Source organism: Alligator sinensis, unplaced genomic scaffold (genome assembly GCF_000455745.1).
Source record: "Alligator sinensis unplaced genomic scaffold, ASM45574v1 scaffold1097_1, whole genome shotgun sequence".
In the NCBI taxonomy this organism is placed as follows: Eukaryota; Metazoa; Chordata; order Crocodylia; family Alligatoridae; genus Alligator; species Alligator sinensis.
Window position 1 is genome coordinate 3465474 of NW_005841950.1, and position 19889 is coordinate 3485362.

The 19889-nt window shown below is 50.6% G+C and overlaps 1 protein-coding gene across 4 annotated transcripts; it reads left to right on the forward strand.

Moving 5' to 3' along the window:
- Positions 1-3217: 3217 nt before the first annotated feature.
- Positions 3218-18426, forward strand: STOML1 (stomatin like 1). Of its 4 annotated transcripts, none has more exons than XM_025199891.1 (8): positions 3218-3461; positions 4128-4511; positions 7037-7143; positions 10855-11004; positions 12921-13124; positions 13555-13783; positions 15010-15237; positions 17003-17205. In XM_025199891.1, the coding sequence occupies exons 2-8, from the start codon at positions 4364-4366 to the stop codon at positions 17203-17205; spliced, it is 1269 nt and encodes a 422-aa protein (XP_025055676.1). In that variant the 5' UTR covers positions 3218-3461; positions 4128-4363. The 4 variants fall into 4 exon arrangements, with proteins under 4 accessions (XP_025055676.1, XP_025055675.1, XP_025055677.1 ...); XM_025199890.1 differs by lacking the exon at positions 3218-3461 and adding an exon at positions 3468-3793; XM_025199892.1 differs by lacking the exons at positions 3218-3461; positions 12921-13124 and adding an exon at positions 3468-3793 and having other exon boundaries at positions 17003-18426.
- The last annotated feature ends 1463 nt before the right edge of the window (positions 18427-19889 follow it).

Consider the following 19889-nt stretch of genomic DNA (forward strand, 5'->3'; position numbering starts at 1 on the left):
TCGTGCAGCTCGCTCTGCCCTGCTGCACCTTTCCGTTGTGCCCGGGAGGAGGCAGCACCGCAGAGCACCAGCCCATACCCTCAGGCCCAGCGGCCTGCCCTTGCACAAGGAGAGCTGCAGGGTTCATTTGAGGGGATGCCGGGAATCTGCCTCTCCACGTCCATTCTCCTGCCCTGAATCACCGGGGCCTCCTGTGTGCAGGGGAGCATGGGGCGCTGCAAGGCTGGGGGTGGCTGTATTAAAGCCAACGCCACATGAAGCCGCCTTCTCCTGTGCTCTGGAGCCTTGTCCCTGTACCACGGGGAGGCACTGGCGGAGGTCACCCCCAGCAGCGCTGTCTGGACCTCCCCCATCTCCCTCCACCACTGTCCGCTCCTCAGGAGGCAGAGGATTCAGTGGGGCCAGGTCACCCTCAACAGAGCTAAGGCGAATGCTTGCACTGTGCTGGGGGTTATATTAGGAAATGGCTGGGCCTGTCTGAGCAAGATCCAACCCCTTTCTCTGTATTCAGGTCCTTGCATGTTACAGGGGAATCCCTTGATTGATAGCTTTGTATCTGCTTCTGCAGAAGCTCTGACAGCCATCCCCTGGGGGCATTCAGCCCAGGTCCCATTAGATACAAATCCCTACCTGCCAGCAACCCCATTGAGTGGCTGATTTTCTGGCTGGCACATTTATGTCTGCTGTTCAGAGAACCCAGCCCCTGGCTGGCACCCAGGCTCTGCCTGCACTAGCTGTGAAGAGTTTTCCTACCCGTGAATAGTGTCTAGGCATTGCCGTCATCCCCTGAGGTCTGAACCACTTTGCTGGGAGCACCCCAAGGCCTGTTTGCAGACGTAGGAGCCCCTGGGAACCAGAAGGGCACAAAGCTGTAACCAGGCGCTAGGACAGTGAGATAAGCACCTCGCTGCCCCGTGCTACCGAATTCCTACTTCACAGTATATGAAGATGCAGGGCCAAGGGCTGGCTCCTAACTAGCACTGGCCTGAGAGCTGTGAGGCTTATCTGCTTCCCTGGGACTCTTGCAGGAGTTGGCTACAAATGTGCAACTCGGGATCCTTAAAATTCTGGTTTATTAGGCAGATTGAAACACTGTAATGAGTTAAATCATAAACCTTGGGGCTGGTCCCCCCACACACACACACAGTAGCAAGCTACAGAGTCAGGTATACCTATCCTACAAGCGCTGGAGTCTGCCGTCGATGGCCAGTCGAGGCTTCTTTCAGCGCGGTGTTATCCTCCAGAAGGGGGTTGCCGGCTGGTCCTTCTGGCTGGACAGGTCTGGTTGAGTTGGAGATCAAGAGGGCGCCACTGAGGGTCACTTTTCACTGCCTTTTATCTGTCCCTGGCAGACATTGGTGACTCCCCAGTTTTCAGGTTTGCCCAGTCCAGGGGTCGTTGACCCTCGTGGGACTTCCCCCCCTCCCCCCCCAGTGGCTACTGGACGGCATCTGTCAGCCCCAGGGGTCGTCCACATGTACGTGCAGGTTTGGGAGTCCGTTGATGAATTTTGAATAGGGCTCTGGGAGTGGTCGATCTGGAGATATTCAGCCCAAAAGTTGGTCCCTGGTGTTGATTAACTCAGGCCAGGGCTTCTAGCCCTTGATCAGTGAGGTTTAGAGATGTCCCGGTTGTTACATTGTCTTCTATTGAATTCTTCCCTTGGTTGCTCTGCAGTGTCGCAGGTGTTAATTGCTGTTTGCTGCTACAGTGTTACACATTCAATCACTGATTCACTTGCTCTTTCAGGGGCCAGCCTGATACAGGCAAGGGCAGTTTGATTCCTGCCCTTGTTAACATTGTTACAATGTATAACTTACTTATGAAACTAAAACACATTGAGTTGAAAGGTGAGGAGTATAAAATATAAGCTACAAATGCCATGGCACACAAATAGATAAAAATACCAAACTACAAGAGGAGATACAAAACGCACACATACACATTTTAAAACACAATTCCTTATCTTAAAGTGAAAGAGAGAGGAAGGAAGAAAAGGTAGAAAAAGAGAAACATATCCAAAGAGGGGAGAGCAAATGCAGGCAAGAGGAAAAGGGGGCTTTCTGCTACACAGGGACCTCTGCAAGGAACATGAGACCTGGGGCACTTAGGCACAGAGGGGGACACTGGGAAGGGGACCGGCTGAGCCCTTGGTGTAAGTTGCCCATAGCCCCATAGGAAAGAAGCCACTTCCCAGTCCCCAGCTTCAATACTGTGGGCATCACACCAAAGAAGTCTTGAAGAGAAGCAACACACCCGTTGACCTGGAAAATATATATACACCCAATCCCCCCACACACATACACACTGCCAAAGGTCAGCTGGAATATTTGTCCTTCCCCTAGGACATACCCTTAGGGGCATAAGGGAGCGAAAGCCCAGAAGCAGCTCCCATCTGGGTTTCTGAAGTCCCCTTGGGGACATGGTACAAGGCATGTGTGTGAGAGAGGTTGATATTGGGTGGATTTCAGGCCAAACTGCAGCACTTGGCTCTGGATTTTACAGCTCCAGCTTTATACATCTGGGTGCAAATGGATGTCCCTGGAAACTATGGCTTGTATTTATTTATGGTAATGGTTAGAGGTAAGGCCTCTTTGTGCCAGGGGCTATGCAAATTGGTGCAGGATGGTGAAAAGAAACTGCCTGTGGAGGGACAGACCAGTGGGTCTGGCAGGGGAGATAATGCTAGTGACAGCTATGGGTGGATGAATTCAGTGTCGGTGGTCACAGCATCACAGATGCATGCTGCATGTCACTTTTGGGGGGAGCCACCTTCACTGACATCTGCAAAGGTGTTCAGCTTCCCCCCTGGCCTCAGTCTCTCTGTGCTTCCCTGGTGCTGCATGGGGAAGATGCTTCCCTGTCTCAAAGCAGGGTAATGTCGCTTGATTGCCCTGAGGTTCCTGCAGTGGCTGGTCCACTCTATATCTGGCATGACAGCTGCTGTATAGTTGTCCCACAACCCCTCCTGCATGCACAGTGCCATATCTAGACTCCTGGCAGCCCTGGGCAAATTTTTAGCATCAGGCCAGAGATAATGATGATAATAATCAGACTTGTTGCAAAAGTCTTTATCACATCTGTGATATATCTGATGTCTTTAAATAGTTCATTCTCAATTGATAACATTGCCAGTCCCTTATATGCACAATATTAAAACTTTTTGTTACAATTGTAATTAAAAAAAAAAAAATTAGGGCCCCCTTTCTGACCTGGCCCCAGGCAGCTGCCTGGTTCGCCCATGCCTGTGTCCAGGTCTGTGCATGCATCTGAAATCAGTAAAGATTTGCAATTTAACGCAAGGATCTCCTGCATACTAAGCGAGAGGGTAGCAGAGAGTCCTCCAGATGGCAGATGGAGCAATTCTGCAGCTGGTGAAACCAGTCTCCTTTAGGCAACGCACCTTCCTCTTCCTCCTTCCGTTCTGGGTAGCCACATGACAGCACAGCAAACCAGGAAGGGTGAGAGCAGCTGCATCCCAGCCTGGGAGGAGGCAGAGGCTCCCATCCTCCCTGCTTGGGGAGGGGGGAAGAGGGTTTAGAGTGGGATCAGCCCATGGGGTAGAGAGGAAACAATATTGGATAAGAAAGCCTGACGGGGCCTGGGACGGATTTGCTCTTAGCAAGGGTCGGAGTGGTGGGGAGGGATCCTGTAATGTAGGGCTGTGATCTCTCCTGATTAATTAGGAATGATCACTGATCTAAAGCATCACAATTGCCCTGGGCCTGGTTTTAGCCTGGATGCCTGGCTTTTGTCCTTCCATCCTGGAGCCCCGCTGGCTGTCGGCTAAATTGTACGTAAGGGCATGAATTTGGAAACAAGCATGGAGCTGATTCTGTATCTACTGCTTGAAAGGGACGCCCAGTGCAAGAGTCAATCAGTGCATGGGTTTCTCATGCGGAGGGTTGCTTTTAAAGGGGCTTTCTTTTGTATTGGAGGCTGGTTCGTGGTTTCTTCCTCTGCTGCAAAACAGCCTTGTGCTCGAGAGAGTTTGGAAAGACTGGAAGAGAAAACCTGCAGCTATTTGCAAAATGCAAAGGCTCAGGCAGTGCTTATGGGCATGTGTTGAACTGAATGGGTGCTGATGTTTGTGGATTACAGGCTGATTCTTTTCTTTGTATTTTAAGGCACAAGACAGGAAGACATTGACTTGTCCTGCTAGGCTTAAATGGCACTCGATGGGCAGAGCAGATGCAGGAGTGAGGCAGTCCTGAGAGCTGGCATTTTCCTGCCACAAGGCTTCTGGATTCAGAGGCCTTGGCTATAGCTGTGGACGGTAACCTGAGGTATATGCTGACTGCCCTGCAGAGGCGGAGAGGTAATTGTACAGGGTCAGGAATAGGTTTGACTGGTAACCTGGACCATGTTCAGCCGGTCAGGATACCAAGCCCTTCCCTTGGGAGACTTTGACCGCTTCCAGCAGTCCAGCATCGGGCTCTACGGATCTCAGAAGGGCTTCTTTTCTTTCGGGCCTGCGCAGGACCCAGTGGCTCAGAACCAGAATACAACAGGTGAGGATGGGCATGGGGAATGAGGGTCCAGGGCATCATTCATGTGGGTTATTATAACTCCTGGGTATCTGAGTCCCCCCTTGTTCGCATGAGGCTGAAACTGGGGGGAGTGAGAGCAGAATACGGCTGTATTATTTTGGCATTTGGGCGCTGGAAAAGTGTAGAGTGAAGGGGGGTGCAAAAGGAGGGAAGGAGGAGGGCCCTACCTATTGACTGTGCTAATTCTGCTCTCATATACTGTATATGACATATATGCTCTGTGGCAGGAGTCAGGTCAGAGCATGGCCCTGTTTCCATGCTTCGAGGTGTGCGGGTGTTTGCTTTCCCTGGAAGGCTGCTTTCCCAGTTTCAGCCTCTTGTAACTCGGGGGAAGCCTGTGGGGTCAAGGTTAGACTGCTCAGAGGTGTATCTGGCCAGTTCTTCCCCTGGGTGATGGCAGCACACATTGCAGGAGCAGTGGCCAGAGGTTTGCTGCTGTGGGTGGAAGATGTCACCTTTGGTTTTTGCCATTGACAGGCATGTCAATTAAGGGAGGTGACACCATGTGCCACCACTGCACTCATGGCCATCTGGGCTGACTCCTTGGGTTTCAGGGGATCCATGATGGTGGGACTGAGCAGGCTGAGGTCTGTGGAGTTTCATCTCCTCCAGGCTTTTGGGGCTGGTGACATTCTGGGGGCACCCTTGTCTCTAGGAATGGATTCCGGGTACTGGCTTCCCTCTCAAGGGTAGTGCTGATGGACACCTCCATGGATAGCCTCTCCTCGTAGGGCCTGCCCTGCTGCCCCCTAACTATGCAAGTGGCCCTCCTCTGGACCCTCTCCATGTTGTCCACATCCCTCCTGAAGTGCAGCGCCCAGAACTGGACGCAGTACTCCAACTGCAGCCTGACCAGTGTCGCATAGAGGGGGAGGATCACCTCCTTGGCCCTGCTTGTGATGCATCTGTGGATGCATGACAAGGTGCGGTTAGCCTTACTGACTGCATCCTCACATTGGTGGCCCATGTTCATTTGGGCATCAATAATGACTCCAAGATCCTTTTCTGCCTCTGCACTGATGAGAAGGGAGTTCCCCAGCCTGTAGGTATGCTGCTGGTTCTTCTCCCCCAGGTTCAACACCTTGCACTTGTCAGTGTTGAATCCCATCCTATTCTCATCTGCCCACTCCTGTAACCTGTCCAGATCTAGTTGTAGCCTGTCCCTCCCTTCTAGCATGCCCACCTCTCCCCACATCTTAGTGTCGTCTGCAAATTTGAACAAGGTGCTTTTCACCCCCTTGTCCAAGTCGCTGATGAAGATGTTGAACAGTGCGGGCCTAAGGACAGAGCCCTGGGGGACCGCACTGCCCACATCCCTCCAAGTTGAAAATGACCCGTCCACCACCACTCTCTGGGTGCAGCCCTCTAGCCAATTTGCCACCCATCTGACTGTGTAGGCATCAATGCCACAGTCACCTAGTTTTTTAATGAGAATGGGGTGAGAGACAGTTTCGAAGGCCTTCCTAAGGTCCAGAAAGACTACGTCCACCGCAACACCTGCATCCAAGGATTTTGTGACCTGATTGTAAAAGGCAACCAGGTTGGTCTGACACAGGGGTGGGCAAAATGTGGCCCGGGGGCCAGATGCAGCCTGCCAGGCCATTCTATCTGGCCTGCTGAGTCCCTGCAAAATTAAGAAAATTAATATTTATCTGCCCCTGGCTGCCTGTCATGCGGCCCTCAATGGCTTGCCAAAACTCAGTAAGCGGCCCTCCGCCCAAAATAATTGCCCACCCCTGGTCTGACAGGACCTGCCCCTAATGAACCCATGTGGATTGCTGCTGAGCATAATCTCCCCTGCTGGTCCCTTGCAGATGTGCTCCTGGATAATTTTCTCAAAGAGCTTCCCCAGGACCGAGGTAAGACTAACAGGCCTGTAGTTCCCTGGGTCCTCCTTCCTCCCTTTTTTGAAAATGGGGGACCACTTTGGCTTTTTTCCAGTCCTCTGGCACCTGGCCAGAGCACCACAAGTGCTCGTAAAGCCGTACCAGGGGCCCCGCAACGACCCCTGCCAGATCCCTCAGCACCCTGGGGTGGAGAGCATCTGAACCTGCTGACTTAAACATGTCCAGCCCCTCCAGAAGTTCCCTAACTAGGTCCTCCCTGATGCTAGGCCTGGCAGCGCCTCTCCTGAGTCGGTCCTGAATCCCAGTGGGGGAGATGTCCCCGTCTCTGCTCAGAAAAATGGAGGCAAAGAATGTGTTAAAGAGGTCAGCTTTTTTCTCTGGTGCAACTACCAGATTGCCAAGCGTGTCCTGCAGGGGTCCCACATTACCCGGTGCCTTCTTTTTACTCCCTATGTATTTAAAAAAGGACTTCTTGTTATCTTTGATCCTGGTGCTAGGAAAGAGATGTACAATGTGGGTCTTGTTGGTTTCCAGTCAAAGCTCACTGTTGATTTGCATGGCTTGCTGCAAACAGGGTCTCATGGCCTAGTGATTTCCTCCACATTCATTCCCACCTCGCTCATCCTGTTCTTGCTACAGATTCTTCCCAGGGCTGGCTGTCATGGATCTGCCATGGGATTGTCACATTTCTGGTCTTTCTGCTGATGGTCATCACCTTCCCCATTTCTGGATGGTTTGCTTTGAAGGTAAGCGGGAAAGAATAACTTGTGCAGGGGCCAGGAAAGCAGGCAAGCTAAATTGTCCGCCCTCTGGTCCTGGTTACCTGGGTGGGCCTGGCTGCCAGTGGCCTTACTGCTTCAGGCTGGCTCCAGGTTCCTGCGTGGGTGTGGACTAAACAGGAGAGATGCCTCTTTGGCCAGCCCTGGGTCCTTGTTTGCTCCTAGTTTCCTGTTCATTGCATCCTGCTTGTTGGCTTCCTGGCTTCCTCCTGGTTCCTGCCTATCTATTCTTGCTTCCAGACTCCCAGCCATGCTGGTACCCCTCACTCCTGACCCGCAGCCCTCTGCCCCACCCCAGCCCTACTGGTGCCCCTCCTGACCCATATCCCCTAACTCTCCGGTGCCCCTCACTCCAGACCTGCAGCCCCCCCATCCCTGTCAGTGCCCATTAGTCCCAACCCACAGCTCCCTACTCCCCCCCAGCCCTGCCAGAGGGGGTCCCCAGCTGCCCCTGAAGGACTCCCCCCTTCCCCTGCTGGAGGGGCAGGTGTCTCTGGGCAGGCCCCGCTGGCAGCAGCATGCAGTTGGTCTCACTAGCAGCACTGAGAGCTGCCTCAGACCCCACTTCTCCGCTGAATCCCCACCCAAACACCTTCCCCCAGTGTAGCACCTGCCCTGCATCTCCACATACTCCTTCCACACACACATCCCCTCCACACCCCACCCTCCCCCACACACACACGTACCCCATGCAGCCCCCAGACAGTCCCTAAGCCCTGGCTCTCCAACTCCTGCCCTCCATAGACTTATCTGCATCTAGCTGCTGGGGCCGCTCCCACCACCTTGCCTTGCTGTAGGCTGGCCATGTGTGTGCGCGCACGCAGATGCATATGGTGCTCCTGCCTCCCATCAGCCTCCCCCCGCACCCCAAGCAACCTCTTTCAGGCTGGAATGCTGCCAGCCTGCAAGGGGAGCCCATCGGTTCCTGCGGTTTTCTCCTTTAAAGGGGAAAATCTGTGATTTTCTCCTTTGAAGGAGGAAATCCACCTTTTTTCCACAGCAAACAGAAAGCTTGCATCCCTGATCACCCATGTCCTGGTCCTGTCTGCTTCAGACCCCCTGGCTAGTGCCACTGCTCTGGATCCCTGCCTCCTATTCTTGACACCCTCAGCCCATGGCTATACACAGGGAAACTGCCAATGCCCCTTACACACCTCAGCTTCCTGGGCCACCTGCCCCTAAGCCCCTGGTACCAGCTGGGAGCCTTGCTTCTCTGCCCTTTCCTGTTCCTGATCCCTGGGCTATGACTCTCTAGGATCAGGCCCTGGCTGCCTGCACCTCAGCTGTGCCTCTGACAGCTCACTTCTATCTGTACAACGCAGGGGGAGGCCTGCTGGGCAAAGGCAGTCATGAGATTTTCTCTTCCTAGAGCATTTTCAGCCAGTGCTGCTACTAGGCTGCACACTGCTGAAGTTTCTCTTATGTACCTGTCACCTAAAACTGTGCCCCTGGGAACAACAGTGGTATCTCCTAATCCGGGCATTTTCTTTGCTCAGCCCCAGAGAGTCAGCTGTGTAGACTGGAGCCAAGATGTGGACTGGAGGCCAGAGTCATTCTCATGTGAGGTGTTGCTCTACAGCAGCGGTGTCAAACTCATCCAGCTCTGCAGGCCAGATGAGTAGTGCAGGCCAGATCCAGAGCACAGAGCTGTGTCCTCTGGCCCGTGAGGACAGCAACATTACTTAGCACTGCCACCCCTTGAGCTGCAGCCAAATTTCTGGGACTGTGGGGAGTCTCACAGGCCATATGACATGGCTGTGCAGGCTGGATGTGGCCTGAGAGCTGTATCTTTAACCCTCTGCTCTAGAACAAAAGGTGCCTATTGCCACATACAGGCTTGTTCCTGGCTTGTCTATAGGATACTAAATTGTGGGGTGAAGTGAACAGGTTGGAACAGTGGGCAGAACTCAATAGGATGGAGTTCAGCAAGGACAAATGCAGAGTGCTGCACCTAGGGTGAAAAAATATCCAGCACACCTACTGGCCGGGAAGTGACCCTGTCAGCAGCACAGAAGCAGGAAGGATCTTGGAGTCATAGTGCACTCCAAGATGAACGCAAGTCGTCAGTGTGATGAAATCATCAGCAAAGCTAACCGCACTTTATCATGCATCAGCAGATGCATGACAAAGAGAACCAAGGAGGTGATACTTCACCTCTGTGTGGCATTGGTCAGGCTGCAGCTGGAGAACTGCATCCAGTTTTGGGCACTGTACTTTAAGAAGGATGTGGATAACCTTGAGAGGGGTCAGAGGAGGACCACTTGTATGGTTAGGGGGTCTGCAGGCAAGGCCCTATGAGAAGAGACTGAGAGACCCGGACCTTCAGCCTCTGCAAGAGAAGGCTGAGAGGTGATCTTGTGGCTGCCTACAAATTCATTAGGGGGATGCAGCAAGGGATCTGAGATGCTCTGTTCACCAGGGCACCTCTTGGGGTAACAAGGAACAATTTTCACAAACTGACAGAGAACAGATTCAGGCTAGACATCAGGAAAAATGTCTTCATGGTAAAGATGGCCAAAATTTGGAATGGGATTCCAAGGAACGTGATGCTCTCCCCTACCTTGGGGGTCTTTAAGAGAAGACTGGATAGGCATCTGCCTGGGGTCCTGCCCAGGCAGGGGATCAGACTCGATGATCTGTTGAGGTCCCTTCCGATGCACCTAGCATCTATGAATCTATGACTTTTCAGCTAAAGACCTGAAAATGTTTTGGAAAAATAACAAATTAAGTCTCTTGTACTTCTCTGTGGTAGAGGCTTTTGTCCCTGTTTAATGGGTGAGGAAAACCAGATGAGAGGGGCCTAGGACCTCCCTGTGTGATGAGCTGAAGCAATGCTGAGAAGCTAGCTCCCCCCCCACCCCTTTCGCATGCTGAAGCCCAGACATGAAGCAGCAGTAGCCAGTTTAGTGTCCCTGAGCATGAACCTAGAGACCCTTTGGGCAGTTTATCTTGGGAGTGCTTCTTGGGGCACCCTCGGGGCAGAGCTCATTTGGGGATACTGTCTGAGTCCTTAGGCTTCGGTGCAAGCTGAGAGGGAGTGAGTGGGACTGGGGCTGGCCACGGCAACAGTACGGACAGGCCCAGACAGTGTGGGTGACAGGCCTAGGGTGACACTGAAAATCGCTGGCAGAGCTGGGGGTTGGATCCAGAGGAACCAATTTCTAGTTCATGTGATCTGAGCGTTATAGAGCAAGGTGTGGCAGGGGCCTTTGCTGGTGAGCTTAACTGGCCAGCAGCTACTGTACACCATCTAGGAATGTACATGTATCATGGGCTGCCTTGGGGATTGGGAGTGAATTTATTTGACATAGCAGATGTAGGATTGTGCTTACAGAGTGCACCCCATCAGGAAACTCTGTGCAACTTACAGGTGAGCAACTTGTACTTCCATCCATCCTTGTTCCCAGTCAGAGGGCATCACTGTTGGGGCAAAATGCCCATCAAAGACATCAGATATATTCTGATTTGTTTTATGTAATGAACCAGACACATGCATGCAGATAGCACAGTTCTCCTTGGGGATTAAACCCATGGCTCTCAGTACCAGAAGTGCATGTGCCTTCTGTTAGTTATAAGCGAGGAGCTCCTTTATCCGTGTGGGCTGTTATATTCCCCAAAGGCCCCATGTTTGTTTCTTCTCCAGACCTTCTGCTTTAAGCACATACATTCCCTTTGCAGATAGTCCCTGCTTACGAGCGAATGATCGTCTTCCGTCTGGGCCGCATCCGGGCCCCCCAAGGGCCTGGCGTGGTCCTGCTTCTTCCATTCATAGACCAGTGGCAACGAGTGGACTTAAGGACTAGGGCTTTCAGTGTGCCACCATGTAAGGTAAGTCCACTGCCAAAGCCATCATAAGCCAGGAAGGTTTCTGTGAAGTGTGTGGTCATTTTTTGAGGCTTTGTGGGAGGAATCAGACCTGAAGAAGCATCACAGCCAAATTCACAGCCTGCCAAGTGTGCATGCTCTGCAGTTATATCCAAATGGGGAAAATCTGGCCCAGCTCACAAACCATTCTGGTGAATCAAAAGCAAAAATAATGAAATCACAGGCTAGTCTCCCCTATAACAGCAGGTTCTAAGGGGAAATCATAGGCTAAAATTATCATAAGCAATTAGTTATCTGGGTGACCTTACCTTCTGAGTGCCCAAATTAAGAGACAACTTAAAAAATCTTGATTTTCCACCCCTCCCCCCAAATTGCTGGTATAACCTCTGAATAATAGTCCTTTTATGGTGTCTTTGAGTAAGTACCCAAAATTGTAACTTAGTTTTGGAAATTCTGCCTGTGGCTTAAATCTTGGGCTCCAAGCAGGTTCGTTTTCTGACTGGATTTCAAAATGACTCAGAGGCATGAGCCCGTTCTTGTGAGCAGAAGTGGTCAAAGTATGTTAGCTGCAGCTCTGTGGGCTCCAACCTGGGCATGTCCTATGTCATGGGCTGGGTGTTTCTGGGATGCGGTAGAATTTGGGTCTGGATAAGCACCCGGAGGTTCATTCAAGTATTTACCCAGCTCTAAAAAATTAAACTAGAAAGTCTGTTCAAATGGACTCCTCAAGGATATTTCAAGCACTTCCTCTTGCAGCTGGGGCTGAGAAAGACACAAGTAGAGCCCTTTGCACGGTCTGTCGGGCAGTTCAGTTTCTGATTCTGGATAGCACCTAAATGTGTCATGAGACATGACAGTTAGAGGCAGGTCCAGAGGGGCGCAGTGGTGGAACTGCACTCCACTTTGGGGTTGGTCTACACCATGGGAGCCTCCTGGGATTTTTTAAAGTCCCTAAAGCAGGTGAATATTTTCTCTCCCTTCCCCTTCTTCCCTCAATCTGCCTTTCCCCTGCTGTCCCTGGGGACGGGAAAGCACCGGAGCCCTTCCTGTCCCCTGTGAGAGGGCTGGACTCAGTTGGGCATGCAGACAGGGGCAGCAGGGATGGACAGGGGTGGGGTTCCCCTTCCCCTTCCCCTCTTGCCACTGTCCCCTCCCCAGCTGATCCTACCCTCTGCTCAGCCTGGCTGCCTCTGGAACTTCCTCGCCCATGAACAGTGGAGAAAGCAGCAAAGCAGCAGTGTCAGGCAGGGGAGTTGGGGGCGGGGGTGGGGGAGAGAGAGAGAGGAGGGGAAGGGGCCTATGAGCGGGAAGGAGAAGGGAAGAGGGATTTTCATCTGCTTTAGAGGCTTAAAAAAGTTAGAGCTCCAGCAGCGTGGTCTGCCTGCACTGGTGGGGTGGAGGAGACTGGGTGCAGGTGGTGCACCCACCCTTGCAGTGCAGGCTGCTGCTTCTGCACTCCCTTTGGGGAATCCTGAATCTGCCCCTGAAGGAAAAAGAAATGTAACCATAGTATGTGCTGGTGCTTTATTTTCTGGTGTTCTGGGTGGATTTTTGTTTGTTGGGAGTTTCTATTTTTGCTTTGTTCTTTTTCCCTATAAACTCCAAACATAAGGCTGGGTTGGAGTATTGGAGAAAAGAGGGTTTAGGATCTTTGTATTACATGTTTAAATGGCTAGGGCAGATAGGCCCAGATATCAGTGGTGATTTGAGGTGAAGGTCTTCTGTGGTGACAGGGGAGATTCATGCACATGGCAGTAGACAGATGGAGGGAAAAGCAGCAGCAGCAGCTGGGTGGGAAGTGCTACCCCACCATGGAGAGAGTAGCATCCTTTTGATCCACTGACCCCTAGAGCAAGGGACACCCCCTGAGATGGGCATCTAGGCCTTGGGGATAGCTGTGCTACCTCTGTTCTTCCCAGCTGACCTCCAAGGATGGCGCGGTGATCTCCATGGGGGCGGATGTCCAGTTCCGGGTGTGGGATCCGGCGCTATCTGTCATGATGGTGAAGGACCTCATTGCAGCCACCCGAATGACAGCTCAGAACGCCATGACGAAGAACTTGCTCAAGAAGAGCCTGAGGGAGATCCAGACTGAAAAGCTGCGGATTGGAGACCAGCTCCTGGTGAGGAATCCCCTCACCTAGCTCCTGGGCTGTGACACTGGTGGCTCAAAGCTCCGCTGCAGCCTGCCCTTCACCATCTCGGTGGAGACGTTCCTATACCTTTGAAATAAGGGATGCTATCCCAAAGATTTCGGTCCAGATTCTCCAGCCAAAAGTGTGTGCGCCATTGGGTGCTGTCTGGGGTCAGGATGTCTGCTAAGCATTCTGGGGAAACTGAGACAGGGGGCTGCCAGGGCATGAAGGGGGTAAATGGACAGAAGAGAAGTCCTCAGATAGGGAATGGATGGCAACCTGCACAACACCTTTTCCTTCCATCCAACTTGCTCCAGCTTAGCTCAGTGGGGAAAAAGACCCATCTACTTACTCCTGGAATGTGTTGCTATTCTTACTAAGATCTGGATGCTCCTTTCTTTGTTCCTGATTTCTTTAGCTTGAAATCAATGATATGACCAAGTCCTGGGGCCTGGAAGTGGATCGGGTTGAACTGATCTTGGAGGCAGTTCTGCAGTCTCCTCAAGAGAGTCACTCAGGACCTCTGACCGTGATGCCTCCTATCCCTGGACTGGAGGGGCTGGATAGCACCATTCAGCATCTGGCCATGCATTTCTTTAGCAACAGTATGGCAACAGCAGCCAATCCAAATGTTGCTCCAGAGACAGGTAACTAGCACCAGCCTTGCCTCTCCCTTTGCTCACAGCTGCATTCCTTTCATTACCATGTGGTCAGATTCAGAAGTTCTTACTTGGTTTTCTATTAGAAACTTCCCTGAGACCAGTGGAGTTATGCCAGGGATGAATCTGGTCCCACTGTATCCTTTGGGGAAATTGTTCTGCTGAGTAGTGGGAGAGAGTGATGGTATCTCTGGTCACCACTATGAGGTGAAGAGATTGAATGAGGACTGGGTCAGTGGGCTATTAGAGCACCTATAATTTATAGGCCTGCAAGGGACCTCAGAGGTCATCTAGCTTTGATAAAGGGGCTGGTGTTCCTGTCACCAAACCACTGCTGACAGCTGTTTATCCAGTCTCTTAAAATCTTCCAGTGAAGGAGATAGCACAGTTTCCCTGGGCAGGTTGTCACAGTGCCCAACTTATGTGACATTCAGGAAGGTACTTCCTGTAGTGGTTGCTCATCTTAGCCTCAGCAGCTAGGCAGAACCTTTTTATGGTTATCTTTTTATGATAACCTTGCAGATAGTTGAAAACTGGTGTCATGTCACCCATTCATCTTCTCCAGACCCAATGTTCTCAGCTCCCCTAATCTCTGCCTTTAGGCTCAGCAGTGCTGGCAACAGAGAAAAAAAAGAGAATATATGTTTTTAATCATAAACTGTGTGTACGAAATGGGAATCTCAGAAAGCCACGTGGCAGAGGGGAACCACAGGTTAAAGTTTAGATGAACATTTCAAGCATCTGAATCACCTGGATCTAGGAATCTGCCTAGGAACCGGGACCTAGGAATTGGCCTAGGAATCTGGACAGAGGGTTTTCTTGTGAAATGCCAAGTTTCTGGTTAATCTGTGAAGCCCATGGGACTTCTTAGAGAATTTTAGCTGTGTCAGTTTATCTTTAAGAGTTTTCCCTCATTTGTGACATCGAAAACCTCCCTGTCTCCACAGTAGGCAGTGCCCCGTTCAGCTATTTGCAGTCTGGTTTAAGCTATTAGTGACGGAGGTTGAGGAATGAAAGAAAGTGAATCCACCTAATGCTCCCACCAACCAAGAAATCGTTATTGGCTAAGTAGACCTTCTACTTGCTCAGGAGATCTCGGCTAGACAATAGCTTCTACATCCATGCAGCTTCTGGGCTGAGAGCTAACTTCACCCCGATCAGTCTGTATCCAAACCATCCTTTCCTTACCCCCTCCTTTATACCTTTGTTCTCAGCTGAAAGTGTGGAGACAGTGAATGAGGTGGAACCACCTGCTCCTACCATTACCACCACTACCACCACTGCTGCTACCACCAGAAGGAAACTGGGTGCTGAGGAGCTGCTGTCCACTGTGGAGCTCTTCCTGTCTGAGTCCTTGGTCAGCCAGGTTGGAGCTTCCTACCAGTTTAACATCCTACTTCCAAGTGGAGCCCGGAGCACCTATTTCATAGATCTCTCTACAGGTCACTATTACTGGTTCTCCCCTTGTTTGAGTGTCTGCTGGGTGGGTAATGTGTGTCCTTTCTAATTTTTCCACAAATACCAGGGGACTCAGTATTAGACCTGGCTGCATTTCCGCCCCCGCTGGAAAGTTTGGAGTTTTCGGTGAGAAATCAAGACATGTTTATTCTTGAAGACTGCCACAGTGCCTCACAGTAGTTATAGTTCAGGTGTTTTGCATTCCTATTCTATTCTGTATGCCAGGTTTTCTGGTTGGAAGCAGTTCAAAGTCTCACCTCACAGTGCTTTGCATTGCCATGGTGCCTGAAGGGAGACAAGTCCCAACTGAGAGCCTGGCCTATCTGAGACTATGGAAATATGAAGTCACCTCAGTTACAATTCCTGCAGGGACACTGCAGCAGCATTTCCAAATCAAATTGTTTTGGGTTTACAGTTGAAAACATTTTGTTTTTAGTAGGTTGATTTTTGACTCCCGTCCCCCCAAAATCATCACCATATTTTCTTACATGTAACCCACAACTTTCCCACCAAAACCAGCTTGTGAAATTTGGGGTGCACCTTATATCTGAGAAAACTGGATCCCCGCGGGTCCAGAAATTTGGCAGTGGGGAAGTGGTGACAGCATTAATTGCTGCAGCTCTGGGAGCTCCAGCAAATAACATTGTCACCACTCCCTCACTAACAAATTTCTGGACCTGTAGGGAGGCCTCCAGCTAGATGACATGGCTTCATGCACTAGACTGGGCCAGGTGCCAGGTCAACTCAGCACACTGGGTTGGAGGCAGGACGTGGCCCCAGACCCAATGGGCAGCCCTGGATGTGGTGCACAGCGTTGGATTCTGCACTCTGGGTCAGAGCCAACACTGGGACCTAGATCTTGTGTGCTGTGTAGGGTCAGACTCAGTGCATTGGGTCAGAGTCAGTATATAAATATAGACCTAGCATGTGGCACAGGTTTGGAGCTGGTCTGGCGGGGTGGAGGCAGCACATGGCTCTGGGCCCAGCTCACAGGTCAGTCCATGGGCTCCAGGGCTGGCATCAGGCTTGGCTCCCTAGCTGCTGCTATTTGGTTTCTTCAGGGAATTTCTTTTCTGCACCTGTCTCTTAAAAAAAAGGTGCATATTATACATTTGGGTGTAGTATATGCAAAAAAATACAGCATTATTTCCAGAAAGAAGATATTTTTGGTGAAAAATGTGTTTTATCCAAAACCCCAATTTTCCATCAAAACCAACTTTGCTGGCACATGATGAGCTTTCCTCAGAGTAGGAATGAACTTCCTGTCTACCCGTCTGCATAACAAAATGCCAGAGCATGCAGTTGAGGATTCTTGTCTAATCCACAGCCTGCTCTATGGGGCGGCAATGGGAACACACTCCTCCCTGGCTGTGGGCCCAAGCACTCTGCCTGAGTAGCCTCAATCTCAGTCCTAGTGGCTGTGGATCCTCTTTGCCCAGTACCTCATAGCACTGTAGATGTGAATTGGGACTGTTTGGTCTCACCAATGAGAACAAGGAGGTGGACTTCCTTTCCCATCTAAACCGGGACAAGTTTGAGGGACACATTAGCATTTTCCTACACAGTTTCGCCATGCTAAGGAAGAAAAGACTCTTAAGTTTCCACAGGGATCAGGGCCAGCACCTTCCATTCAAGTTAAAGGTGCTTCATATGACCATGGAAAATGACGTCAGGGTTCTCCAAGGCGTTTGATGTGAAATCCCAAGTTCTGATCTCTCTCTCCCTTTCCCCTATGTCCATGTTTTACAGGCAGTGGGAAGGTTGGCTGCGGAGTACCGGAACACAACCCCAATGTAATCCTGGAGATGACAGAAAAAGACCTGCAGGCCTTCTTCTTAGGTGAACTCCGTCCTCTGACTGCTTACATGAGTGGGAGACTGCGAGTCAAGGGTGACCTGAATGTTGCCCTGAAGCTGGAGGAGCTCTTCAAGGCAATGAAACAACGTAGATAAAGAGAGAGAGAGAGAGTGTGTGTGTGTGTGTGTGTGTGTATCTTTATGTGTGTGTGCATATATGAAAGACGAAGTGATGGTGGAAGAAGTGAAGAATCTGGCTTATGGAGAAAGCAAAGGCTCCCAGGTCCTTCAGTTCTAGCGAGCAGTTTCTTTTCTGTTTCACATGCTGGGGATGTTGATCATTGCCCAAATGAGCAGGGAAAGAATCCTTGCGTGGGAGCGCCACGAGGAACTGAAAATCAGATCCCAGCAAAATGCCCTTCGCATAAGGCTCTGATGAGGGAGGTGGGGTACAAGAGAGATCATTCCTAAGTCCACAGGCAGTTGTAGGGTCCCCATCCCCTGATGCCTTCAGATCAAGACTGGAGGCCTTTCTGGGAGAGTGATGTCAAACACAAGCTCATGGGCTCAGTGTTGGGGTAGCTTTGATTAAAGTTCTGATCCTCTTTCTAGAAGAGGTCAGACTAGATGAACTAAAGGTCTCTTCAAGCCTTAAAATCTGAGTCTGAGAATGAGTTTGCAAGAGGGAAATCACCAGTTGAAAGGCCTGATTCTCAGCTGTATTTCAACCCAAAGTTCTGATTTTTGTAGATGAAAATGCCAGTACAGAACTGGCACCCAGTTCTCCCTCCCTTGGAATTCACAGTATTCCTTAATGCAAGTGAATTGACATATATCCTGACTGGGGAAAGTGAGGCAACTATAGTCTCAATAGCCCACTGTTCTGTGGGCTGTCATGACCTGCGAGGTGAATTCCATAACTATCATTCATGCAAACAACAAACAACCCACTATCTTCCACCAAGGGAGGTGGATTTGCAAACCTCCAGGACTGCAGTTACACATCCAACTGCTTGATCTGGGGCTGCAAAGATGCATTTGGATTTCTACCTACAAATATTTGCATGCAAGCTGATTTGCAGGTGCCTATTGAAAAAGACCATTCTTTAGACACTTTGAGCCATAAATCTCTACTGAAAGAATAGGAGAAGCAGCTGATGGGCATGTATTATAGTAAGGAATCTCTTCAGTTTCTTGACCTTCCATGCACAGGTTGTTTGCAATTAGTGGTTGCTCTAATTTGTGTTTCAAGTGTTCTGCATGCCTCTCGTTAGGTGTAGATGTGGATGTGTACATGAACTGTACATATATTTATTTATTTTGTAATCTGTATATTAATTATTGATTTTCAATAAACGTGTTACATGTGGTCAGACATTTGATCGTGATGATTTGATCATTCATTTATGGTAAGTGGATGAGCTGGAAGCTATTCCCATTTGTTTGTTAGGTGACCAAAACACTACTCTCTCTCATTTCCCTATATGTAAATGAGGATAACACTTTGTGAAACACTTTGAGATCCCTGGATAAAATGGATGGGAAAGAACTAGGTTTTTATTATTAACAAGTGCATAATACATTTTGCTATGTAATCATTCTGATTTTGTTTTCTGTAGACTGCTACTATAGGTTTCTGGTGGTCTTCCGATTACAGCAACAGGTGCCATGATATGATGTGATATGAGATCTATATAGCCTTTGGAGAGGGTATATCCACTGTGAAAACAGGGCAGCTACAAAGAGCTATGGAGCTGAGCAGCCAAATCTGCTGTTGGTTTAAACCACTGCTTCATGGAAATCAACAGACGTATGAGGATCTGGCCTCAGAGTGGTGTTGATCTTCCCACAACATGTTCCTTCAGACTATAAGCTCTTAAGGTTGGAGAATGCCGTTAGCTGTCTGAAGAGTGCCCAGAATCATGAAGAGTTAATCTATTTGAACTCAGGGCATGTTTGCAAAGGTGATAATATGCACCTTCTTTTTAAGAGACAAGTGCAGAAAAGAAATTCCCTGAAGAAACCAAATAGCAGCAGCTAGGGAGCCAAGCCTGATGCCAGCCCTGGAGCCCATGGACTGACCTGTGAGCTGGGCCCAGAGCCATGTGCTGGCTCCAACCTACCAGACCAGCTCCAAACCTGTGCCACATGCTAGGTCTATATTTATATACTGACTCTGACCCAATGCACTGAGTCTGACCCTACACAGCACACAAGAGGGTGCCTTGAGGTCCTTTCACAAAGTGCCCATGCAGTATAAGCACTATTAGTAGGGCTGTGTGATGCTTTGGGTGCTGATTTGATTCGGAGGAGATTCAGCCTGATTCAGTGGCCGAATCTCTGAATCTGAATTGAATCAGGGGACCAATTAAAAGTTCTGGATCGATTCAAAGCTCTCTAAATTGATTTGGAAAAGATTCAGAGAACTTCGGCAATTCAGGCAGTCCCCACCCACTGCAGCAGGGAGCTGGACCCAGACTCCATGCTGGAAAGTAGGGGGAAGGGAAGGGGGGGCTGGACGAGGGGGGACCCCTGCCAGGTCTCATCCCCTGCCTGCTTCCCCAGCCCCCCCGCCATGGCTGCCCTGCCTACCCCAGCTCCTGGTGCCCACTGCCCCCCACTACATGGGTGGGCTCTGCTATGAGCCCCCTGACCTCCACCTGCTCTCCCAGCCCCCCCATGGCTGCCCCACCTGACCTAGCTCCAGCCCTTTAAGGAAAAAAACACCCCAGACTCACCAGCTCCTGCAGTGGTCTCGGGGCTTCTGGGGACTCATGCCGAGCCCCCCATGCAGCGTGGGGCAGTGGTGGGCAGCGGGGATCGCCCCCTGCCCAGCAGCA